This window comes from Gracilinanus agilis, chromosome 2, assembly GCF_016433145.1.
Source record: "Gracilinanus agilis isolate LMUSP501 chromosome 2, AgileGrace, whole genome shotgun sequence".
In the NCBI taxonomy this organism is placed as follows: Eukaryota; Metazoa; Chordata; class Mammalia; order Didelphimorphia; family Didelphidae; genus Gracilinanus; species Gracilinanus agilis.
Genome location: NC_058131.1, coordinates 568,463,795 through 568,490,230, shown reverse-complemented (window position 1 = coordinate 568,490,230; position 26,436 = coordinate 568,463,795). Strand labels below are relative to the sequence as shown.

At 41.8% G+C, this 26,436-nt stretch overlaps 1 protein-coding gene across 1 annotated transcript in view; it reads left to right on the top strand.

The window, feature by feature from the left end:
• CORO2B (coronin 2B) overlaps positions 1–26,108 on the top strand; it is a 229,172-nt gene extending 203,064 nt beyond the window's left edge. Inside the window, exons 4-11 of the mRNA XM_044665324.1 lie at positions 375–524; positions 4,408–4,572; positions 6,072–6,188; positions 9,487–9,591; positions 12,781–12,877; positions 15,969–16,081; positions 18,303–18,393; positions 25,771–26,108. Coding sequence (XP_044521259.1) covers positions 375–524; positions 4,408–4,572; positions 6,072–6,188; positions 9,487–9,591; positions 12,781–12,877; positions 15,969–16,081; positions 18,303–18,393; positions 25,771–25,961 — 1,029 coding nt within the window. The 3' untranslated portion in view covers positions 25,962–26,108. The remainder of the gene's footprint in view (positions 1–374; positions 525–4,407; positions 4,573–6,071; positions 6,189–9,486; positions 9,592–12,780; positions 12,878–15,968; positions 16,082–18,302; positions 18,394–25,770) is intronic.
• The last annotated feature ends 328 nt before the right edge of the window (positions 26,109–26,436 follow it).

The following is a 26,436-nucleotide window of genomic DNA, read 5'->3' as shown; positions in this document are numbered from 1 at the left end:
AGAGAGAGGAAGGGAAAGAATTTGGATCCCAAAATGTCAGAAAACAAATGTTAAAAATGGTTTCTGAATGTAATTAAATTAAATGTACATTTAAATATAATTAAATTAAATGCTTTCTAAATAATTAAAATTAAAAATAGAATAAAAACAAAGATAGGTTGGCTAGGAGGCATAGTAAATAGAGCATAGCCTGGAGTCAGAAAGACCTGATTTCAAATCCTGCTTCAGACACTTGCTAGCCATGAGACCGACACATCTTTGTCTGCCTCCCTTGTATCAATGGTAAAATGGGGATAATAATAGCAGGGTCAAATGGGATTATTTGTAAAGTTCTTGGCACTTAGTGATCATTTCCTTCATCAATCCCACTCCAGGTACGAATATGGGAGATCCCCGAGGGTGGCTTGAAGCGGAACATGACGGAGGCAATCCTGGAACTCTATGGACACAGTCGGAGGGTGGGGCTTGTGGAGTGGCATCCAACCACCAACAACATCCTCTTCAGTGCTGGCTATGACTACAAGGTGAGCATGGCTTCTGTGGGGGAGGCCTCCTTAGAACTGGTGAATAGTTGGGGCAATCTTTTCTTATAATCTATGTAGGACATTTAACCTTTAAAAGCCTGTTGTATACATTTTCTCAGATAATTCTCAAAATTTCCTTGGGAAGTAGATCATACAAGGTCTAATTGATCCCCATTTTCTAGTTAAGGAAAATAAGTCCTAAAGAGGCTTAATCATTCCCCCTCCCCCCCTTTCTTTTTAGCTCTTACTTTTTTTATTTTAGAATCAATGCTAAGTTTTGGTTCTAAGACAGAAGAGAGGTAATGGTTAGACAGTTGGAGTTAAGTGACTTGCCCAGGGTCACACAGTGAGGAAGTATCCAAGGCCATATTTGAACTAGGGCCTCTTGTCTCCAGCCCTGGCTCTCTGTCCACTGAGCCACCTAGCTGCCCCTGAGCATAATAATAAGGTCTTTCAACTAACTAAATGATAGGATCAAGACTAGGATTGGGACTGCTGCCTTGAAGATGACTACTTGGGGTTTGATTTTCCTAGTTGGGACTAAATCTAACAGAATCTTCTTAGGAGTACCTGGAGGGAGTGGAAATCTAGTATGTGCCCAACAGTAGTTTCGTTGGTTGGTTTTTTTCCACATTCCCAGTCCTAGCATAATCTCTTTCCCTCTTAAGAGAGTGGGAAATACTCCTTGGTTGAGTAGGTCTGAATGGAGAATGTGGTACCTGTAAACCAGGCATCAGTTGTTCCATTAAGAAGCCTGAGAACGTCAGTCAGTCAAAAAGCATTTACTAAGTGGCTTCTGTGTGCCAGGCACTGTGCTAAGTGCTGGGGGTACAAAGAAAGAAAAAAAAAGAGCTCCTGCCCTTAAGGAGCTCACAGTCTAATGGGGGAGCCAATAAATAGATAGGTGCAAACAAACTACATGCAGGATAAGTGAGGGGAGCAAAATTAACAGAAGGAAGGTACTAGAATTAAGGGGGAGTGAGAAGGGCTTCCTGTAGAAGGTGAGATTTTAGTTGAGGAGAAGGGAGAGCATTCCAGGCATGGAGGCTAGCCAGAGAAAATGCCAGGAGCCCAGAAATGGAGTGTCTTTTTTGAGGAATAGCCAGGAAGCTAGTGGTACTGGATTGAAGAGTACATGTTAGGGAGTGAGACGAGGACTGGAATGGTAGGAGGAGACAAGATTATGTATGAAGGGCTTTGAATGTCAAATGGAGAGCTTTTCATTTGATCTTGGAGGAAATAGGGAACTATTGGAGTTTCCTGAGTATTGGGCCTACAGCCTTTGGGGGTGGGGAGAAGAGAAGCTAGTCAAGAAATTGAAAAGGAGTAAAAAGGACAGCAACTTTGGATGAGGAGGAAGAGGACTCTAAAAGATCTCAGTCACAGTCTAGAATCTAATACGGTAAAATTCATAATATGAATAAATGGAAAGCTGTACATGAGGCTAAAAAAATATTGACTTTACAAACACAAAATAAGAGAGGCATGGCCAGAAAGCAGTTATCCTGAAAAAGATTGGGGAATAGGAAAGCCTGATATTTAGCGGACTGTGCGTCTAGCATAGAAGCCAAGAACAGCAAATAAGATCTTGGGTCATATTAAGAAAAGTCTAGCATCCAGGAATTTGTTATTGTTGTTGTTTTTGGCCATTTTCAGTTATATTTGACTCTTTTGGGGTTTTCTTAGCAAAGATACTGGAATGGTTTGCCATTTCCTTTTCCAACTCATTTTACAGATGAGGAAACTGAGGGAAACAGGGGTTAGTGACTTGCCTAGGATCACACAGCTAGTAAGTGTCTGAGGCCAGATTTGCATTCAGGTCTTACAATCCCCAGGCCCTGCACTCTATCCACTGTGCCACCTCCCTGCCCAGCATAATAAGGAATAAGGAGAGAATATTCCCATTGTGCTGAGGCCTTCGCATTTCAGTCAGTTCTGAGGGCAACATTTTAGGAAAGGCATTCATGAGCTGGGGTATCTACAAGAAGCATTACCAAGTGTGATGGAAACAGCTCACAAGGTCATGCCCCCATGAAGATTAGTTGTAGGGTCAAGGGGTGCTCAGCAAGGGGAAAGAAAGCATGGAAGGAAGGACCTGCCAGTTATCTTCAAGAGTACTCAGGGGAAGGAGGTCTAGACTTCTTCTTAGCCTCAGAGGTTAAGTATCTCACACACACACACACACACACACACACACACACACACACACACACACACACACACACACACACACAAAAGGTGAGAATTGCAAAGATAGATATGGGTTTGATGTAAGGAAACACTTCTTAACCTTTAGAACTCTCCAAACATGGAATGTGGGGAGTAGTAGCTACCCTCCTGGGAAGTCTTCCATCAAAAGCTGGATGAACACTGGGAAATTTTATAGAGGAGATTCTCAAGCAAGCATGGACTGGAAATGACCAGTTCTAAGGTCCCTTTCCACTCTGAGATTCTTCCATACAGTGCCTAAATGTATGGAGCCTTACAATATAATTCTGTCTCAGGTTTGCAATCCCAGGCTACACTTAGTTGAGCAGAGGTTCTTAGCCATTTTTATATCATGGATCCCTTTGGCAGTGAACCTTATGAACCACTTCTCAGAATAATATTTTTACATATTAAATTTTTCTATTTTAAAATATTATTTTAAAATATTTAAAATTAATTTCTATTTAAAAATATTTTTAAAGGCACAAGATAAAATATATATAATATATAAGATCAGAGCAAAGTGGCACAATGAGTAGAGTGTTGAGCCTGGAATCAAGAGGACCTGAGTTCAAATCCACCCTTAGACACATAACAGCTATGTGACCCTGAGCAGAGGTTAAGTGACATAGATAATTCATCACTTACCTTCTGTTAGCCTCTGTTTCCTCAACTGAAAAATAGAGATAAAAATAGCATCTTCTCCTCAAGGTTGTGAGGATCAAATGAGTTATTTGTAGAGTGCTTAGCACAATGTTAGCCTGGCATGTAATAAGTGTTTAATGTTTTCTTCCTTCCTTCTTTCCTTCCTTCCATCCATCCTTCATTTGTTCATTCCTCTGTTCTATCCTTCTTTCCTTCCTTCTTTCCATTCTACCTCCTAGCATTCCTTCCTTCTTTCCATTCTTCTTTCCATTTTTCCTTCTTTTCTTCCTTCCTTCCTTTCACTCATCCTTCCATCTATCCTTCCCTATTTCCATCCATGCTTCATTTATTCTTTTTTCCTTTCCTCTTTGTTTCCATCCATCCTTCCATCTTTCCTTTCTTTCTTCTTCCTTCCTTCCTTTTTTCTTCCTTCCTTATTTCCTGCCTATAAAAGAAGCCAGTTATATTGAAGATATAATTTATAATGTATAAATTATACAGAATCAATACATAATATATTAAAATATATAAATATGTAGTTTGCCCCTCTCCAACTTAATAGATCCTCCTGAAATCTCTCCACAGACTTAAGAGGACTGTGGGTCTCTGGTTAAGAACTTCTGATCTAGGAAATCATATAATAGAAAGAGTAGTAGAATAAGATAAGGAGATCTGGTTTCTTCTCCCAATTTCATCACTAACTTATTACTTTTATGACCCTAATTATAATCTATTAACCTGTCTAGGTCTCAGTTTCACCATTTGTAAAATGGGGATAATATTACCTTTCCTGCCTATGTCACAAGAGGTTTGAGAATTAAATTAAATCAAATAATGGATGTGAAGGCACTTTGGAAAGTATAAAACAATGTTGCATTATATTATGTGTATGTATTATTACATGTGTCACAATGTATTCTTTTTTACCATTACTGTAATTATAATAGTTATTGCCATTTGGTTCCTCAAAATCAGCAGGGCCAGGGGCCTAACTCCCCTATCTATCTGTCCCCCCCATCACACCCTGCAGGTTCTCATCTGGAACCTGGATATCGGGGAGCCTGTGAAGATGATTGATTGTCACACAGATGTGATCCTCTGCATGTCCTTCAACACGGATGGCAGCCTGCTCTCCACCACCTGCAAGGACAAGAAGCTGAGGGTGATTGAGCCCCGTTCTGGCCGAGTACTACAGGTGCTGAGCTCTGCCCATCTGGAAATGATCTCCTTGACCCTTCCAGAGTGTGGGAGGAGTACAGGGAAAGGAGGGTGAACTCCAAGAGATCTTTTCCCCATTCTCCTTCCCTTCTCCCCTCTCTCCCCTTTTTCCAAGACTGACTTCTTAACACTCTTGTCCTCAAGCTGGCTCTGGCAGCTCTGACTGATGGGATCTCCTCCAAGTCCTTCTGGGTTGGAGTATGTCTAACTGGTCAGTAATCCCAGGTGTTGAGAGGACACTAGTTGGATGTAACCACAATGAGTGAGTCTATAGATGAGTATGGTATAGTTTGTGTTTTTTTTTTTCATTCACACACACACACACACACACACACAGAAACACACTCATGCACACATGTGTGCCCTGACTCCCTCGTATTTCTTTGGCCTAATTCTTGGGGCTTAGTATAGACACTGCCTTCAGAGGCCAGCTTCCTTCCTGGCAAGCTGCAGTATTTTTGGCAGCCTTTATCCACTCGATCAGAAAATATCTGTGGAGAACCTACTAAGTGATTTGGCTCCACACAAATGCCTTCTTGTGTTCTATAAGCAGCGTGTGGGATGGCCAGGGTCACCCCCAAGAATGTGAGCTGAGTCAGATATTCCTTAGCCTCCCCCAGGAAGCCTCTCTTCCACCTCTCTCTTTTGTTTTAAAAACCCTTATCTTCTGTCTTAGAATTAGTACTGTGTATTTGTTCTAAGACAAAAGAGCAATGATGGCTAGACAATGGGTGACTTGCCCAGGATCACACAGCTAGGAAGTGTCTGAGGCCGGATCTGAACCCAGGACATCTCATCCCAGTTAAGTTAGAGCAAGGGACTAAGAATTACCTTTTACTGTGGAGGGCACACTCAAAAGGAGTTAATTATAGATCTTTGAAATATTTAAATTGTTTTATTTATAAATATTTATTTATATTTTATTTTATTTTCTATTTTATTTGTAAGTATTTAAATTATTAAATTCAGTAGAATAAAGTGAGCATCTCAAAGGAAAAAGAATTCAGGGAAAAGAGGCTCAGTTTCCTTGTCTATAAAATGAAGGGATAGGAATAAGGTACAGTGGAACGAGCCCAGAGAACCTGGGATTGGAGTCAGCTTTTGTCACCAACATCCCTTGTGGCCTTGGATAAGTCATTTAATCTCTCTAGGCCTCAGTGTCCTCATCTGTAAAATCAGTGGATGTGATTAGACAGGCTCAGAGGTCCAGCTCTCAGTCTCTGATCTGATGATCTTGGGAGCTCCAGAGAGGCATAGAGATGGGATGTGAAGGGGAGGGATCCATCCCACCCACTTGGCATGGGTGCTTGGTTGGAGGGGAGCACTCTGGGCTGATTGCATGGGCACATGACCTCTTTCTTCACTCGACTACCCACTGTAGAGCCGCCAGCCCAGAAGGGATGGGAGGTCTCATGACTCTTAGTGAATAACTCAACCTGGCTCGGTCTTTCTCTTCATTTCACTGCTCCTTCTCAGGAGGCCAGTTGTAAGAACCACAGAGTAAACCGAGTAGTATTCCTTGGCAACATGAAGAAGCTCCTCACGACAGGCGTTTCCAGATGGAACACCAGGCAAATCGCCCTCTGGGACCAGGTCAGTGGGTGCCTTTGGACCTCTGGGTTCTCCCTCCTATCCCCTTACCCACCCATCCTTTTCTGAATGGGAGAAAGGAGGGATGGAGTTCAAGACTCAGAATGAAGACTTCTGGGTTCTGGGTGCACTTGAGCTTCTGATGAAGTGTTGGATGGTCTGGAATCAATTGGGCCTCAGGGGTCACTTCTATGAAATGGGTGCTATTTGGTAGGGAAAGTCCAAGGAAGACTGAGGAAGAAGGCTGTGCCAGAATAAGATGTCTGACTCATATTCCTAATATAAATCAACAGAAAGGAATGGTCAGATCTCAAAGGATGAAGAATCCAATGCTGGCTGAATAATTCAGTTCTCAATTATGTACAGTAATCCAATGAAGAAAGAAGTAATGGTATGAAATGGTAAATAATGAAAAAAGCAGCTTGACTTTGTAATGTAATTATAGACCCACACTCAGACCTTCTTACTCATGACCTCATTACCAAGTAGAGGCAGGAGACTTTGAATAACCCAATGGCAAATAATCAAGAGATGAGAGATGTGGCTAGCTCAGAAACTCCCTTGGATATAGTAAATAGAAATGAGTATATTTCTGTTTGATCCAAATCTTCCATTCTTTTTTTTTTTAAACCCTTACCTTCCATCTTAGAATCAAAACTATATTGATTCCAAGGCAGAAGAGTGGTAACAACTAAGCATTTGGGTTCACTGACTTGCTCAGGCTCACACGGCTAGGAAGTATCTGAAGCCAGATTTGAACCCAGGACTTCCTGTCTCTGGGCCTGACTCTCTAACCACCTTGCTACCCCTCAGATCTTCCATTTTTAGTTTAAAACATAGCCCTCTCACCTCTTCACAGGAATGACAGTCCTTCTTTAAGGTGTAAAGTCACCTAGCTATAGTTCTAATTTTTTCTGCTAGTTGGCCTCACGAAGGCTTGGAGGATGTAGGGAAACTGGCATCCCCTGTCCCTCATGTCTTGAAGGATGAGTAGGGGTCAACCAGATCAACCAGGTTCCAAGCCTGACAACTTTCTCAGGATGGATACAAATAAAAGAATGTGTTTGAGAGGGAAGAAAGGGTAGGATTCAGGAGTTCAGCATCAGCCACTAACTCATTTTGTGATCTTCATTTTGCGTCCTTCAGCAGGACAGTTCACCTCTCTGGACCTCAGTTTACTCATCTGTCAAATGAAGAAGTTAGACAAAATGATCTCTATAGTGCCTTCCAGTACTAGATTCTTTGATTCAGTCATAGAGGGAGAGGAAGGATGGGGAGAAAGAGAGGAGAAAAAAAATGGAAGTAGAGGTAAGAAGAAGCAGGGAAATTTCCCAAATCTGGGCAAAAAGAAATGCCGGAGATGATTCGCTGTCGCTATCAATCTGAAGCTATGCATTGTTGACCCATTTACCAAGCATTACAAGAAACCAGCCAATAGACCTAGGGAAAATCAGGCTGGAAGGAACCTCAAGTGACATCCTGATCTAACTCTCTGCTTTCAGACCAGCAAGGTACTATATATCTATTTCATAGTGGAAAAAATTGCTTTTTATATGTAATTGAGGAAAAAATTTATCTTTTTTTTAAAAGAAAAAGTCATCACCGAGATGGCCATGGGGTGATGAACTTGGAGGCCACAGCCCCTCTCAAAAACCCTCTACTGGATCATAGAGGGGTTTGAGTTTTTATTTGTTGGAGTGCCCACAAAGGTCCTGGAAGTGTTATTATGAGCATAGAAAAGGCTACTAAGGTTCTGAGTGGCTAAAATACATCCCCAAGGTAACAGAGCTTATTAATGATTCCATAGAGTATAGAAGAATGTTTGAGAGCAGGGACCATACAGGTCATCTAGCCCAAACTCCTCAGTAGAAAGAGAAAGGACTAGAACTCAGATCTTCTGCCTCTTCACTCCACTGCCATATTTTTCACGCTCTTGAAGACACACTGCTTATTTCTCTCTGCCTTCAGCCTTTACTGCCACCCACAAAACCCCCTTTTATCACTGGGTCCTGGAGGCCAATGGGGAAGGCTCTGAGTGTGCTATGGATTTCACTGAGCCCTACTGAGATCTGAGAAGCAGGAAAACATGGTGAGCATGACAAAGGCTGAGTATAGGGCAATTTAGAGTGACTCAGAGGAACAAAGTGGAATCCAGTGTAATGAATGGTAAGAGGACTAGTCTTGGAGTCAAGAGACTTGAATTCTAAGGCTTGCTAAGCCATTAACTGGAATATTTGTAGCATTTTGAGGGGTACAATGTACTTCACATACATTATCTCATTGCAGTCTCACGATAACTTGTGAAATAATTTGGTCTTTGTTTTATAGATAAGAGATAGAGATGGGTAGGAAGTGTCAGAGGTGGCATTTGAACCCAGGTCTCTCTGATTGCAGCTAGGTAGCACCTGGCCTGCAAGTCAGGAAGACGAGCTCAAATCTGACCTCATACACTTGGGCAAGTTTGCCTTGTTTCCTCATCTGTAAAACAAGCTGGAGAAAGAAATGGCAAACCATTTCAGTATCTTTGCCAAGAAAACCCCAAATGGAGGTTGATGAAGAGTCAGGTACAACTGACCAGCCACAATTCTCTTGACTCCAAGTTCAGCAATCCTTCTTTAAACACCAATTAGCTGTGTGACCTTGGGCAAGTCACCTAATTGCCTATGGTTGCCCCATTGCCAAATGAGGGAGTTGGACTAGATGACTACATTCCATGATAAGAGCAAGGTTAAGAGAGTTAATTCAAGTAGGGCTTTTTGTAAGACAGTTTGTCCTATATCCTATAGCCCTCTATCTTTGGGTCTCAGTTTACTCATTTGTCAAATTAAGAAGCTAGACAAGATGATCTCCATAATGCCTTCAAGTACTAAGTTCTTTGATCCTGTCATAGAGGGAGAGAAACACAGAAAGCTGGGCAGCAGCATTTGATTCTATGTCATTTTCAGTGCACCACCTCCTCCAGGAAGCCCTTCTTCACTGCTTGATCCATAGTTAATGACCTTCCTCCTTGGATGTCCCATATCACTTTGTTTTGAAGCTTTCTAATGGACTTATCCTATAATATTGAGCATAAGTTACTTTTCTGCCTCCTGACCTGGAAGCTCTCTGAAGGCAGGGAATCTGCCTCATCTAAACTTTGTGTTTTCCCTAATGCATAATTGGACACGCATAGTGATGCAATATTGCATGCAGAAATGTTTGTTGAACAGATGGATGGATGGATTAATGGATAGAGAGATGAATTAATGGATTGGTGCATGGCTATCTAGGGCACTGGCTAATGCTGCCTACTTCTGTACAGGAGGACCTAGCCATGCCTCTCATTGAAGAAGAGATTGATGGTCTTTCTGGACTCCTGTTTCCCTTCTATGATGCTGACACACACATGCTGTATTTGGCGGGAAAGGTAAATATCTGTTGAAAGTCAGAATAAGTACGGCGTACTTAATATTCTGAAGGAACTGAGGACCTCATTGACTGCTAGTAAGCAGAAACCTCCCTCCAGCAATGAATTTTTGTCTTCAGTATTTTAGCCACACTGGCACCCATCTCCTTTTAAAGCGTTGTCCTCCATTGAGACCTCTAATATCTCCCACCCCCACCTCCCCACCTTTGTTCCTTGATAAATTCATTCATACCATGTTGTTAAAGACTTGGGATATTCCTTGGGGGACCTACCTGAGAGGGCAATGCCCTTAACCCAAAGGAATCTTCTAAGAAGGAGCAGAATTCAAACATCAGGGGAAAAAATATTAAAAAAAAATTTTTTTTCAGGGAAAGATTTAGGGAAGTATTTTTAGTCTAGGTAGCTAGCTCCTCAGTCACAGCTCAGTGAGATTCTGACCTGGACAGGGCAATAGCTACTCCAAAGGAAGAAGAATTTCAGGCACAGTGATGAAGGAGAGACTCAGGAGCAGGGGGGACTTCCCAGTGCTCTTCAAGCCACACCTCAAAGATGAACTCCTTTTCTGTCTATGTGTAAAAAATCTCCAAATGTTTCTCTCTAAGCCATAGCCCTCAACCTGAGTTCTAGGGAGAGTGTTTGCTTTTTCCAAGTACCTGAGCTGTTTGCCTATACCTTGAAGTGCCCTGACCTCACTCAGAGTTCTAGTTAGATAGCCTCGGATCCTTCTCTTCCTCCAAGGAACTAGAACCAGACATAGGCTGGAACCAATTCAAAGTGGCTCCAAAAAACTGATTGTTAAATTTTCAGGGTGAGCATTTATACTTTGGAAATTGGCAAACTCTAAAAATCAATCAAATAAAAAAAAATCAGGGCCTGATTCTTTTGCTGATAGACTAGACTTAAGAGAGAGATAAAGAAAATAATAATAATGCAGATTAAACTTTGAGTATGTTGGGTGTACATTTTTTTCCCCCAAAGATCCAGTTGTTAAGCATTTACCAGCATACCACTTCTTAGAAGTCAGAACAGATCCTGGAAGAAAATAGGTGCTAAACATAGACATGAATTTATTTCCAGTTGCATTTACATAGTAGGACTGTGAGACAGGAAGTTTGGAGCCCTTGCTCTTCATTCTAATTTGTAAAGGATTAAGGGAAACTTTGGATCATTAGAGCTAGGAAACAGAGCAAGACATAACTTCCTGGTCTAGGTACTTGGACAATAGGAGACATTAGTTAGTACACCTGGGCTTCATCTTTAGCAAACCAAATGGGAATAGTTTCCTTTTTTTTTTTTTTTTTTTTTTTGAGAGAAAAAGGAGAAGAATTTAGGATTTGAACTCAGGTGCTCTGACTCTGTTAGAAGGTCATGACTTCATTTAAGTGCTTTCAGTGCATTGGTCTCTGCCCCCAGAGACCTTCCAATGTAATTGGAGAAATGACTCATAAAAAAGGCAAATAATGCATGATTCAAGCAAAAATAATTATAGAACAATTACAAGGAATACACAGCTAATTACCAAGTGAGTATACAGACCTGTTCAAACCCCTGAGCCTGGGGAGAAGGGCACACTCATTTTAGCTTCCCCTGGGTGATCTCCAGGTTCTCAGGGCTCAGTAACAACTGCAGCTAGAGAATCAGAGACAGGGGTTGGACCACCTTGGAGGAGAGGATAATCAAGATGTCCTGAGTCCCACTGTTTCTTCACACACTCTATCCTAAAGAGGTCATCAGATTATTGGCAATTTGGAGATGCCTTCATCTGGGCTGGCTTTTCCTATTCTCTGGAAATTAAGCTGTGGGTTAGAGCAGTGATGGTGAACCTTTTAGAGGCTGAATGCCCAAACGGCACCCTCACTCCTCATGTGAGTCGCCCCCTTACCCCAGGTAGGGGAGGGAAGAAGCACTCCTATTGAGCTGCTGGGTAGAAGGGCAGGTGAAGTGAGAAATGTTCTCAGGTGCAGTGGAGAGGGGGAAGGGAGTAGCTCCCTCCAGCATGTGTGCCATAGATTTGCCAACATGGGGTTAGAGAGTCTAGGAACTAAAGGTATTCTCATCACCTCTTCCTCCCTTACAAAAAGCCAATGAAGAGAATCCCTCACCCACCCCATTCCCAAAGAATATGCCCTCTTGCCTCAAAAGGCAGGTCCAACTCTGGGAAAAAGTGTCTGCTTTTAGAGTCTTCCCCTTCCTCTCCCTCCCCCCACCTCAGTTCATCCTTTTGCCTTTCAGTGTGTTCCTAGAACCCTCACCCCATCCCCATCATGTTCTTTCCCCCATTCCTCAGCCAAGCCTTGTCCTCAGAAAAGGATTTAAAATTCATTCACACTAAGGTAGAAATAACTAATGAATCTGAGGATTACTCTTTCCATAGGGTCATAAAGTTAGAATTTGAAGAGAGCTTAGAGGCCATTTATTTTAACCCTTTCATTTACAGATAAACTGGGGCCCAGAAAGTGGATCCAATGACTTCATCCATTGCCATATAGGTAGCAAATCGAAGAATTAAGATTTTAAGCAGGGCAGTTGAGTGGCTCAGTGGATAAAGAGCCAGGCCTACAGACAAGAGGTCCTGGGTTCAAATATGGCCGCAGACACTTCCTAGCTATGTGACCCTAGGCCAGTCACTTAACCCCAGTTGTCTAGCCCTTATTCTTCTGCCTTGGAACCGATATTTTGTATTGATTCTAAGACAGAAAGTAAGGATTAAAAAAATAAAAATGATTTGAACCCAGGTGTTCTGATTCCAAGTTTAGCTCTCTCTCCTCCACTCATGCTGCTTGGGTATGGCATGGAAGAGGTTATATTTTCATTAGATAACAAAGCCTTAAGCTGAAAGGATAGTCCTAAGAATTGATTCAGAGACTTGGGGGTGTGATATTTTGCTAAGGCTCAAGGAAGCTTCCCAGTGCCTCGGAAATCACTTAAATATATTCACCTAAATCTGGATCTAACAGAAAAGTGGGAGACATCATCTGATTCCCCCAAACGAACTTTGTCCTAGAAATTCCCTGCAGCCAGTGGTCTACAATGGCCTAAATCCAACCCTCACTCCCCACCACACCCATTTTTCGTGTTTTGGGGAATGATGGGAATTTCAAATCTTCTCACTCAAGTAATGTGAGCTTGGAACCTGTTCTCCTTCTTCCTCTCCCTCTCCACTTCTCAATTCTTGTTTTTGCCTTACAGGGGGACGGGAACATCAGATACTACGAGATTGGGTCAGAGAAGCCATATCTGAGTTACCTCATGGAGTTTCGCTCTCCAGCCCCACAGAAAGGCCTGGGTAAGGGCTTCTAGGATGGATTCCAGCTCGTTCTCCAGACCTCACAAAGCCAAAGAAGGACCCAGTCCAGGGTCACCTTATTAGGCAATACTCTGTACATTCAGAAAGATAGGAACTGGGTGTATGGTTTCATTGGGACAGGGAACTTCCAAGTGAGGAAACTCCCTCTACCAATAGAGATGGGCACCTTCTTCTCTATAGGCTGCCATGTTACAGAGCTGCCCAGAACACTTGAAAGGTTCAGGGTCTTGTTCAGGCATTTATGAGAGATGGGACTGAAACCTAGTCCTTCCCAGCTCCAGGGCTGGCCATCTGTCCACTGTGCCAAGGTGTTTCTGGTAGGCATTCGCAAACACAAAATATTAGAATTTGAAGATTTGTGGAGTTGGGAGGAACTGGGAGGACTCCATTTGCCTAGCTCCTGCCCTTCTTAGAGCTGTTACTGAGACAAAAAACAATGGTTTAAAAAAATGACAACTAAAGGTTCAGGTAAACTCCTTATTTTATTGATGAGGAGACTGAGGGTCAGACAAGCAAAACAACTGTTCTAAAATCATACCACTAGCTAAAGGCAGGGCCAGGATGGGAACATAGGCTTCCTGCCTCTCATCCCGACTTTTCTCATTGTTGTTCATTTGTTTTAGTTATATCTGACCTTTCATGACCCTATTTGGAGTTTTCTTGGTAAAGATACAGGAGTAGTTTGCTCTTTCCTTCTCTGGTTCATTTTACAGATGAGGAAACTGAGGCAAACAGTGTTAAGTGGCTTGCCCAGGATCATACAACTAGTATGTGTCTGAGGCCAGATTTGAACTTTTAAAGATGAATCTTCTTGACTTCAGGCCTGATGCTCTTTTCTCTGTATCACCTAGATTTCCCCATTACCTTTTTTATAGGTAAACACAGGCAAAATATAGACAAATAATATAAATCCTCAAAATTCCCGCTGTCATATGAACATAGGATTATCAAAACCTTGGAGCTCTTCAACAGAAATTGATTTATGTAATGCTTAGCCTTCAGAGAGTCCTGGAGGTCACTAACCATAGAGCAAACTAGGGATTATTCTATTTTCTGTGTTTTTTTGGTGGGTGGTAAGAAGAAGAGGGCCAAAGAAGTAGAGGAAAGGTTGCCAGGAAGAGGAATAAGTTGGAACATTGTTCCAAAGTTCTTATTTAAGCAAATTAATTGAAATAATCCATGCCAAGTAGCATTTTGAATTATATGATTTAGAACTGGAAGGGACCCTTTAATTCTCCCTAATTTTATAGGAGAGGAAACAGAAGTTCAGAGGGGAACTGACTTGCCCAAAGTCATACTAGTCAGAAATCACAGAGGTGAGATTAGAATTCAGAGCCTCTGATCCTGTGCTCTTCTCACTCCATCTCACTGTGAGAATGGCATTGCCACATTAAGCTAACTCACCTGAGGCTTAGGCTTGTTGTCCTGCTTTGGTTTATTGTTTCCTTGGTTTCCTACTATTGATCTTTTGTATCAAGAACATATTTCAGGACCAACGAACTCTTCCCTGGGAGGTAGTTTTCCTTTCATTCCATGAATTTTTCTAGAGAATAAAAACTCAAAAATTTTTCTTGGGTAGTCCTAATCACATGAATAGTATCCAGGGGCCACTTTTTTTTTCACTTTTGCCTCTATTTCTCTTTTTTTTCTCTCTCCTATCCTTATAGAAGTATTTCTCTTCTTTCTTCCTCACCTTCCTCAGTCTTTTACACATACAACAACAATAACTAGCTAGGATTTATACAGACCCTACCATATGCCAGTAGTCACTGTGCTAAGCATTTTATAAATATTATGTCATTTGATCCTTAAAACAGTCCTTCGAGGAATTATGATTCCCATCTTGCAGTTGAGAAAACTGAGGCTGATTGGGTCAAATGACTTGTCCAAGATCATGTAGCTAGTACATATCTGAGGCTGGATTTGAACTCAGGTCTTTCTAAATCCATAAAAACATTGAGGCATCAGAGTAATTTTTTTGTTTTTATTTTTTTTACCAATTATATGTAATTACAAATTTTTTTATTTTTAATTTTAATTTTTTTACCAATTACATGTAATTACAAATTTCCACATGGAATTTTCTGAAATTATATGACCCAAGTTGTCTCCCTCCATCCTTTCTCTCCCTCCTCCCAGAGCTGGTAAGCAATTCAATCTGGGTTATATACATGTATTATCATGCAAAATATTCTGGACTGGTTTTAAAATTAAACAGACCACAGGCTGCTGGGTTCCTCAGTGGATAGAGAGCCAGACCTGGAGATAGGATGTTCGGGTTCAAATCTAGCCTCACACATTTCCAAGCTATGTGACCCCCCTAGGAAGTCACTTGACCCCAATTGCCAGCCCTTTACCACCCTTCTGCCTTGGACCCAACACTTAGTGTTGATTCTAAGACAGAATGTAAAGGTTAAAAAAAAAAAAAAGGGGTTAAAAGGACCACCAAAACATTAACTTTTCCACTTTTCTTCTCTGATCACAGAGCCCAGGAGAAAGCCCTTCAAGTCTGTAGATCTTTGGTTCCATTCATGTGTTCCGTTCATAAAAGTTTGCTCATTTATTCATTCATAAGACATTAAGCATTTTCTATGTACAGGCTATAAGAGAACATACAGATTTAAGTAAGATATTGTTCTGACTTCTAAGAAGTTTTCAGTCTAGTAACAAGCTTGCTTTGAGAAGGTGAAAGCCATTGTGTGATTTGCTGGGTAAGTTCATTAGCCTCTGCACCTCGGTTTCCTCATCTACCTCCAGGAGTCCTCTCAGCACTAAAATTCTATGACTGTCACCAGACAAACTGGGAGAAGTAGATTTTAACAGAACTGTTGGTGACTTAAGACTTAGAAATGGACCCTCATCGCGTGATAGCCTAGCCTAATAAACCCCGAAACATTCCTTCCCATATTTCCTGCTGCCCGAGGGTCAGCCTCTTAGTAACTTCAGAGTAGCCCTCCGCCTTTACTTCCACCTTTCCCTTTCTTCCTTACCTCCTCCTTAGGAGGTGGGAAAGGTGATGTGGGTATCTGGGATTCCATTGGACATGAATGACTGTGCTCCCCTTCTACAGGGGTGATGCCCAAGCATGGGCTGGATGTATCAGCTTGTGAAGTGTTCCGGTTCTACAAGCTGGTGACCCTGAAGGGCCTGATTGAACCCATCTCAATGATTGTGCCTCGGAGGGTGAGTACAGGTTCTGTCACAGGGAAGAGAGGCCACCTAGACACCTCTAATACCTCAAGCACAGAGGCTGTCTGCCAGTCAACAAATCGCCTCTTAAGCACCTACTATGTGTCTAGCCCTTTGTGAAATACTATTGCTGATACCAAAGAAGGAAAATTGAGTTGAAAGAGCTTAGATTCAAATGAGGTTAGTGGAAAGGAGCACAACTGGGCTTAGGGAATGGCTTTTCCAAAACTGAGCAGTCTTCTGCATTGTGGGAATTTATTGGTGAATCGACAAATTTTTATTTCGGTCATATCTGCTACCTCTGAAGTGGATACAGAAGAAGTACAAGCCTTCCTGCCCTTAAGAAACTTAGAGTCTAACCAGAGAATAGAATAAAAAATACAAACAACTTTCAGTGTCTTCCCAGTGCCTATATGATAAAATACTAATCCTTAGCCTAATTTTTAAGTCATTCCATATGATGGTTCTGACCTACAAAATAAGTAGCTTTGTTTTTTGTTATTTCCCTTCACAAATTCTACAATTCTAGCCAAATCAGTATTAATTTATTCTCTGCCCTCAACACTCTGTCTTTGGCTTCTGTCTGTTGCCTCAGCAGCCCCACACTACACCTGGATACTCTCTTCTTATCTCTATCTCCCAGAATCCTTGTCTTCTCCAGATCAACCCTTCCATTATTAGTGCTTTCTCCCTCCTTAATTTTATTGTCATATATTTGTGTAAATATTTATTATATCCCCACTGTGGAGTGTAAGTTCCTTGAGGGCAGGGACTATTGGCTGAATCTTTGTGTCACTGACACCTAGCAGGCAATTAAGGAATATTTCTTGAATTAAGATGATTGCATGTGAAAAATCTATGTCAGATTGCTTACTGTCTCAGGGAAGTTTGGGAGGTGGAGAATTTGGAACTCAAAATTAAAAAAAAGCAAAGAAATGTTAAATTCTTTTTACATATAATTGGAGAGAAATAAAACATTCGTTTTAAATGGGAATAGCTGAAAAAAAAAAAAGAATTGTGAGCAGAACCTAGTAGAATGCACTGAAAAGCATGAGCCATGATGGTGAACCTAACAGGTGCCAAAGATGGCATATAGAGTACACTCTGTTTGGGCACACAGCCGCTGTCCCCCTCTCCCCAGAGTTTGTTATTAGAAAGGCAGAGGGACTTGGGCAAAGCTACTCCCCTCCCCTTCTCCACTGTGCCTGACATTTTTTCACATCCCCCACCCCTCTGCCCAGCAGCCCAATGGGAGCACACAGTGGATAAGGTGGGGCAGCTCATAGGCAGCAGAGAGAGCTCAGGCCACTCCTCTCCCACTCTCTACAGTGGCTGAGGACATTTCTCATTTCACTCGTCCATCCACCCTGCAGCCCAATGAGAATGCTTTTTCCCTCCCCTCTGTAGAGTAATGGTGGGTGGGGCACGGCATGTAGTCTCTGGGGGGCAGGGCAAGGCCTCGCACTCCATCTCTTAAAGGTTCACCATCCCTGGCATAAACAATAGGGAAAAGAGAAAATTTGAGAAAATAAGATATCTCTTTGGCCAAGAATTCATTCATTCAACAAGTGTGATAGTTAGGGCTTGGTGCTGATCATTATAGGTTTGTAGGACAGCAGAGTTGGTGGGCCTCTTGAGGACCATCTTTTTCACCAACACCATTCAGCTCTAGCTATGTTTAGGGTCCCAGAGTAGGTGAAGTGGAGTTATAAAGATGGAGGGATACAGTCTGTACCATCAGGGAGCTAATAGTCTACTTGAAGAGACAAGATTTCTGCATATGCAGAACTAGAAATCATAATCCAAGGTGGTATATCATGTGGAAGGCATCTCCGTTCTCTCCTCGGATAAACCATAAGTGCCTTGAAGATGGGAATGATTTCTTTTTTTGGTCTTTGTATCCCCAGGACCTAGCATAGTGATGGGCACAGAGTAAATGCTTAGTGAATGTTTGTTGATTGACTGGAAAAAATGAGGAATACAGTCATGATGTACTTCAGGGTAAAGAGGGAAGGGAAAGAGAACACTATGGGCTGGGCTGATCAGAGGAGGCTCCATAGTGGAGAAAAGATGTGAACTGAGTCCTCTCTGAAGAGTGGTTGACAGGAAGGATTCCAGATTGGCTGGAATTGGCTGTGGCATTCCTCTATGCAACCTTATGTGTGTGTGTGTCCCACCCCAATTTGCTGGCCTATCTGTTCTCTCTCATCTGTAGTCAGAATCTTACCAGGAAGACATTTATCCCATGACCCCAGGAACGGAGCCAGCTCTGACCCCTGATGAATGGCTAGGAGGCATCAACCGAGGTAAGACTCTAAAAGGCTGGGTTTTTAGGTGGTTTCTTCTCTGGCCAGCTCTCTGCTGCAGATTATGGCTCCTCCCCAAACCTCAGAAATGGGGCCATCAGAGCTTTCATCCCTCAGTCCTCTTTTCCAAGACCAAGGCAACTAGGTCATAGCTGTGAGTTCTCCCATCTCCAGGCAAACTCATGCTCTTCAAGTTTAGAATCAATTCTACCCATGATAAAGTGGGTATAGGCTGGCACCCATATGGTATGATTTCAGGGGTGCCTTGCCCCTAAAATCCCCCTACCTCTCCCAGCCACTCTGTTGCTGCCCATAACTTTGCCCAGTGTAATTTCAACATAGAAAGCAATATATATTGCAAGAATACAATATAATGCAATTTATTTGTTTTTAAACCCTCAACTTCTATGTATTGGCTCCTAGGTGGAAGAGTGGTAAGGGTAGGCAATGGGGGTCAAGAGACTTGCCCAGGGTCACACAGCTGGGAAGTGTCTGAGGCCGGGTTTGAACCTAGGACCTCCCGTCTCTAGGCCTGACTCTCAATCCACTGAGCTACCCAGCTGCCCCCAGCAGCTACTTGTTGTAGCATCTCCAGATTTGATATAATGCAATTTATAATGCAAATTAAAATTTTGTTTTTCAAAGTTCACAACTAATGCTTTTCCCCCTGGGGAGAATTAAAAAATAGAGAAAAATCTAATAAAATATTAGTATTGAGGAGGATTTTAGAAGATCATCTGACCCAAGGATTCTGAACCTTTTGATATGTTATGGACCTCCTCAGCAATCTCTTGAACCTCTGTCTCAGAATAATGTTCTTAATTAATTGAAGAAAATTATTTTATGCTAAATCTGGTAGAAATTAATGAAGGGGGGGGGGCAGAGAGATGGCTCAAGTGAATAAAGAGCCAGGCCAAGAGACTGAAGGTCTTGTGTTCAAATCTGGCCTCAGATACTTCCTAGCTAAGTCACTCTACCCCCAGTGCCTAGAACTTACCATTCTTCTGCCTTGGAACCAATACATAGTGTTGATTCTAAGATGGAAAGTAAAGGTTAAAAAAAAAAGTTAATGAGGATAAAAGATGAATTTTTTTCCCCATCCAAGTTTACAGGCCACCAGAAATACTTCAGTGTTATCTTCAGATCCTTAACTAAGAAGTCCAGATCTAGTCCACATAATCCTCCCTCCCACTGCATTTTACAGGGGAGGAAACTGAGGCCCAAAGAGCAGCATGGAATTCAAGTTTCCCAATTCGCATTCCCAGTGTTCTAGCGCCTGTATCACACCAGAGCCATAACTAGCCATTTTTGCAAGCAGGGCAAGTGACATAAGCATGGGACCAGGGCGCATTGGGAAGAAGCTCACCTGGAGTATGACTGCCAAGGGGAGGAAGAACTGCAAGTGCTCTCGGTGCCTTATAAATTGGCACACTGGGACAAAGTTTCAGCTATACCTTTGAACTTGCCAAATCTGAGGCTCAGATTTTTATATGTTGCTCTTCTGCTCAAAGAAACTTCGGTGGCTTGCTAATTTATAGGACTGGATATTTAGAACCAAAAGGGAAGAGGTCATCAAATCTAACAAACCCATTTCACAGATGAGAAAACTCGGACACATAGTGGTTAATAATTGTCCAAGATCAGTTAATAGTCCAAGTAAGTGTCTGAGGCAAGATTCAGACTAAGTTTTTCTGGACTCTTAAATCCAACCTACCCCCTGTTCCACATTGTCTCTAGGATAAAAAATAAACTCTTTAACCTTGCATTATAGACCCTCAACAGTGTGGCTCCAACCTCATCTTCCACCCTTTTTTCCATATTATTCCCTTTCTCATACACTGCATGCCAGCCAAACTGTATCACTGGCTGTTCCTCAAACTTGACACTTCATACTCCACATCTCTCCGCATTTGCTAAGGCCACCATCGCCTATACACGGAAGGCCTTTCTGCTCCTTCTGGGCCTCTTAAAAACCTGATCTTCCTTAAGGCTCAATTCAAGTGTCCCCTTTTCCACAGAGCCTTCTCTGATGCTTCACAGGTATTTGTGCTCTTCCCCCTCTTCTTGTCTGTAAAATTAATGCACCCTCCTCATTCTCCCCACCCTGGGCAGAACATAAGCTCCAACAGGCAACCTCCATTCCAGATGTGCAAAATTAGCCTATGACACTCCACTTCAACTAGAGGCCATGCTATCTGGCTATCTATGCCGCTTTCTCAGTGGTCATCAACAAAACCAGGACTCAAAAGTATAATTCAGGGGGCAGCTGGGTAGCTCAGTGGATTGAGAGTCAGGCCTAGAGATGGGAGGTCTTAGGGTCAAATCTAGCCTCAGACACTTCCCAGCTGTGTGACCCTGGGCAAGTCACTTGATCCCCATTGCCCACCCTTACCACTCTTCTGCCTTGGAGCCAATACACAGAAGTTAAGGGTTAAAAAAAAAAGTATAATGCAACCATTTCTGGACTTAAGCAATGTGGAAAATACTACATTTCTGATGAAATTTAATTCAACAAATAGTCATTAAGTACCTATTACATACAAAGTTGCTAGGTTCTGGAAGTACAAAGACAGGCAATATATGACTTATTGCATTGTATATGGAATAGGCATTGGTATATATCGTATATTGTGTTATATATTGCTGTATATCGTCTAAATGTAGTATATGCAATGTATTCTTTTCATTTTAAAAATTATTATTATTTTTAAACCCTTACTTACCAGAATTAATACTGGTTCCAAAACAGAAGAATGGTAAGGGCTAGGCAAGGGTGGTTAAGTGACTTGCTCAAGGTCACACAGCTAGGAAATATCTGAGGTCAGATTTGAACCCAGAACCTCTTATCTCTACACCTGGCTCTCAATCCACTGAGCCACCTAGCATCCCCTAGTAAATTCTTTTTTTTTTTTTTTTAAGTTACAAGTAGAAACAATTTTGACAATTGTTTTTTTTGACATTTTAGGATTTAGATTTTTCCCTCTCTCCCTTATTCTGCCCACCCTGAGTGGGGTTAAATAGTCGAATATAGGTTATACCAGTGCTTTCATGCAATCCATATTTCCATATTGCTTATATCGTGATGGAAAACCCTTATCACACAGGCATTAAAAAACTCATGAAGGAAAATAAAGTGGAAGATGGCATCCTTTAATCTGCATTCCAACAGTTTCTTCTTTGGCTGTGGAGAGCATTTTTCATCATGAGTCTCTTGGCTTATCTTGGAAATTTGCTTGACTGATCATGGTTTAGTCTTTCACAGTTGATCAGCATACAATGTTTCTGTTGCTTTATACAATTGTATACAGTGTTTTTCTGGTTCTGCTCACTTCACTTTGCATTAGTTCATCTAAGTCTTTCCAGGTTTTCCTGAACTCTTCCTGTTCATTGTTTCGAATGTTGCAATAGTATTCCATTACAACTTGTTCAGCCCCAAAATATTCTTTTCAAAGAACTCTCAGCCTAAGAGGTATATACATAGATAACTATTAAACGAGGCAGCACATGATTAATATAAAGGAGAAGACCAGGCAAAGTGCTATGAGAAATTGGAGGAAGGAGAGCTCACTGGGGATGAAGGGAGAGGGGAGTAGCCAGTGGAAATCTTATGGAAGACATAGGACTTGAATCTGAAATGGAAGAATTTCAACAGTTTGAAATGAGGGACAGAGGATCTATTTCAGGCATAGGGTTCAGTGTGAGAAAAGGCAGGGAGATGGGAAAGGGTAGATTGAGAAAGAGGTGGGGAATGATTGGAAAGAATATATAAGGTAGGGGCAACTAGATGAATCAGTGGATTAAGAGCCAGGCCCGCAGATGGAAGGACCTGGGTTCAAATTTGGCCCCAGACCCTTCCTAGCTGGGTGACCCTGGGCAAGTCACTTAACCCCTATTGCCTAGCCCTTACTGCTCTTCTGTCTTGGAACCAATACATGGTATTGATTCTAAGATGGAAGGTAAGGGTTTTTTTAAAAAGAGCATATAAGGAGAAGTGGTATGTGAAAAGGTTGGAAAAGTAGATTGGTGCCAGATGATGGAGGGCTTTGGATGCCATGCCATGAGTTTGTATTTTATATAGGAGACGATGGAGGTTTTTGAGTAGAACAGTAACATAATGATAAGGAAAGGTCCTCAAGCTGTACTGTGATGGGTGGCACAGAGAAAATAGGCTGGAGAGAGGAAGTCTAGTTAATAGACTCTTTTTATTTTTTTGTAGCTTAACACTGCACTAAGACTTCTGGAATGCCCTGAATAACAAAAACGTGGATGGCCAGAATCTTAGAATCCTGCAGCTAGAAGAGATCTCTGGAAGTCAGCTAGCTTGTCCCAGTTTCAGATAGAACTAAACTTAACCAGTTAGAGGAGAGAAAGCTTTCTCCTTCCATCATTTTAGGTCAGTTATCAGAACCATGACTCTCCAGCATCTCTTCCTTATAGTTCTCCTGCTATAAAGAGATAGTTGCAGATAGGCCTGATATGTTTGTGGAGAAGAGCTACTTTTTAAGCATTGAGATCTCTGGGAAAGGAGGAAAGGGAAGTGGTGATAGCAGGAGGCAGCTTGCTGGTGTAATGGAAGGAACCCCAGATTGGAGGTGGAGGAGCTAGGATCACATCCACACCTTCAGGGGGCCTCTTGGTTGATTTAGGTGAGACCAGAAAGAACAAATTCACAAAATGAATCCCTAAACTGTAAGAGTTGGAAGAAATCTTTATCAACCAAATGGGCCACCCCAGATCCAATAAAGGATAATTACTGCAACATACCCAAGAACTGGCCATCAAGGTTCTACTTGAAGACCTCCAGTGAGGGGCAGCTAGGTGGCTCAGTGCATTGAGAGCCAGGCCTAGAGATAAGAGGTCCTGGGTTCAAATCTAGCCTCAGACAATTCCTAGTTGTGTGACCCTGGGCAAGTCATTTAACTCCCATTGCCTAATCTTTACCACTCTTCTGCTTTGGAACCAATACACAGTATCAATTCTAAGACAGAAAATAAGGATTAAAAAAAAATACCTCAATGAGAGCCAATTTACCACCTCCCAATGTAGTATATTCTTTGGGATAGCTCAAATTATTAAGAAATTTCTCCTTACATCCAGCTTAGATTTATCTTTGGACAACTACTACCCATTGCTTCTAGTTCTTCTTTCCAGAGCCATACAGAACAAACTTGCTCCCTCTTTGGTATAAAAAGCTTTCACCTTCATGAGCTGTCCTTCAGACACTGATCATGACCTTGTTAAGTCTTTTCTCCAAGTTGACCATCTTCAGTTCCTGCAGCTGATCTTTGCGTAGCATAGACTCAAGGATAGACTCCATCAGCCACTCCAGTAGCCTTCCTCTGGATGCTCTCCATCTTATCAGTGTACCTCTTAAAATTACTGTGACACAGAACCAGACAAAATACTTTGAATTCATCTGGCCAGTACAGCAAAGGACATCGGTATTGTTATCTCCTTTTTTCCCCTTCTTTTTATTAAACAATTACCTTCTGTCTTAGAATCGAGACTCAATAGGACAGATAGGTGGCTCAGCAGATAAAGAGGTAAATTTGGAGGTGGGAGGTCCCAAGTTCAAATCTGGCCTCAGATACTTCCTAGCTGTGTGATCCTGGGCAAGTCACTTAACCTCCATTGCTTAGTCCCTTTTTAAAAAAGGACCCTTATCTTCTGTCTTTGAATCAATACTGTGTATTGGTTCCAAGGCATAAGAGCAATGAGGGCTAGGCAATGGAGGTTAAGTGACTTGTCTAGGCTCACACGGTTAGGAAGTGTCTGAACCTAAATTTGAACCCAGGACATCCCATCTCCAGACCTGCCTCTCAATCTACTGAGCCACCTAGCTGCTTCCTCACTGTACTAGTCCTAGTATTGATTGTCCTAGTATTGATTCTTAGACAGAAGATATGGGTTAGATTCTAAGACAGAAGAAAAAGGTTAAAAAGAAAAAAGAATTTATTCTAAGTATTGGTTCCAAGGCAGAAGAGCAGTGAGGGCTAGGCAATTGGGGTTAAATGATTTGCCCAGCATTATACAGCTAGGAAGTGTCTGAGGCCAGATTTGAACCCATGATCTCCATGCCTGGGTAGACCCACTGAGCCGCCTTGCTACACCATCTCCCTGTTTTTAAAAACTATATCTTTTTTAATGTAGTCCAAGACTACATTGGCTTTCTTGCCTGACACATAAGACATATTGACTCATAATGAGCATAATGAGGGTCTCTATGACCCTCATATCTTTATAAGGCAAACTTTTGTCTAGACATGCAACTTCACTTTTGTATTTAAGAAGTTGATATTTTGGACCCAAATGTAAAACTTTACATTTACCTTTATTAAATTTTACCTTATTAGATTTAGCCCAACATTCTAACTTTTTAAGATCCTTTTTTAGATCCTGACTGTCAGTTTTCTTTGAAATCAAGCTCTCCCAAACAGATGCTGTCTTAACTATCATGCAGCTTTTAGGATTTAGTTTTATTTATGGAAGGAGGGAGTTGGGATTTCTTTAGCCATAGCAATACTACTTTCTATTTTCATGACACTTTTAATTTTGTTATGCACTTTCATGCTTATAAAAATCCTGTGAAATGGGCATAGGAGAGCAAGTTAATCCAATCTTAAATCTCAAAAAGACCATCTTTTGGCAGCTCATGACACAATGGATAGAGAACTGGGCCTGGAGCCAGGAAGACCGGAGTTCAAATTGACCTCAGATAATTCATAGCTGTGCGCCCTTAAGCAAGTCACTTTACCTTTTTCCCCAACTATGAAATGGGGATCTATTTTGCAAAACTGTCATGAAAATCAGATGAGATATTTGTGAAAGCTGAACCTGGTGACTGGCATATAGTAGACACTAGATAAATGCTTATCTCCTTCTCTTTCCCCTTCTCAAAAGACAGAAACACAACCTCATACTTCAGGTGTTTGCAAACTACCGATGAAATAAATATGTATACAAAAAGGATACAGGGGCAAATGTGCTAATCAGCTCCGCTGACTGTGTTGCTTCTCCCCTGTCTTTCTGGTCTCTAAGAAGCAAAATGGCACATGTTAAATAGTTCATAGAGGACCAGGCCTGGAGTTAGGAGGGTCCTGGGTTCAAATGTGGCCTCAGACACTTCCTAGCTGTGTGACCCTGGGCAAGTCACTTAACCTCCATTTTCTAGCCTTTGCTGCTCTTCTGCTTTAGAACCAATACACAGTATTGATTTTAAGACAGAAAGTAAGGGTTTAAAAAAAAAAGGTTGGGGGGGGGGAGGTAAGGGACAAGGAGGAGTTATGATCCAAGAAAACATAATTGAATAGTCACAACAACTCAATAATCCTATCATTCCTGCCCTGAACCCCAATGACAGCCTCTTGCCTTCCCTAGATCCAGTGCTGATGTCTTTAAAAGAAGGCTATAAGAAATCTCCCAAAGTGGTGTTCAAGGCCCCAATCAAAGAAAAGAAGAGTGTTGTGGTCAACGGAATAGATTTATTAGAAAATGTCCCACCCAGGACAGAAAACGAGGTAAGGAACGTAAGTTATTGCATCCGTGGGCTCAAAGAGGGAGACCTTTAAATTTCAATTATGTGTTCTAGGCCTTCACAGCGGCTTCCCTCCCAGTCATCTTTCTTTTTGTGACAAACTCCATAAGCGGCCCACTGTTAGCTTCCACTGCTGCTCTGACCCTCATAAATACCATCTGGAGAAGGGAGGAGGGATGGATTTTTCCCTCATCGGAAACCTTAAATTCACTTTTGCTAAGAATTGTGTTTCCTGTCATGGATTTGGTTTCCAGCCATTATTGTCGCTTGCTGTTACTGGAGTTATAAATCACTGTCTTCACCTTCCATGGTGTTTAGGTGGTGATGGCAACTGACGATTTGTTATTTTTCTTGGAGGTGGGGTAAAAAGGAGGATGTGACAGGGGGCAACACAGGAGGTTTCAGATGTGTCCTTTGTACCAGAGGCAACATGGCATGGGAGATTGAAGGCTTGGTTTGATTTTAGGAAGGCCTGTTTAGAATTTGTTTTGCTTTAGATATTTACTAGC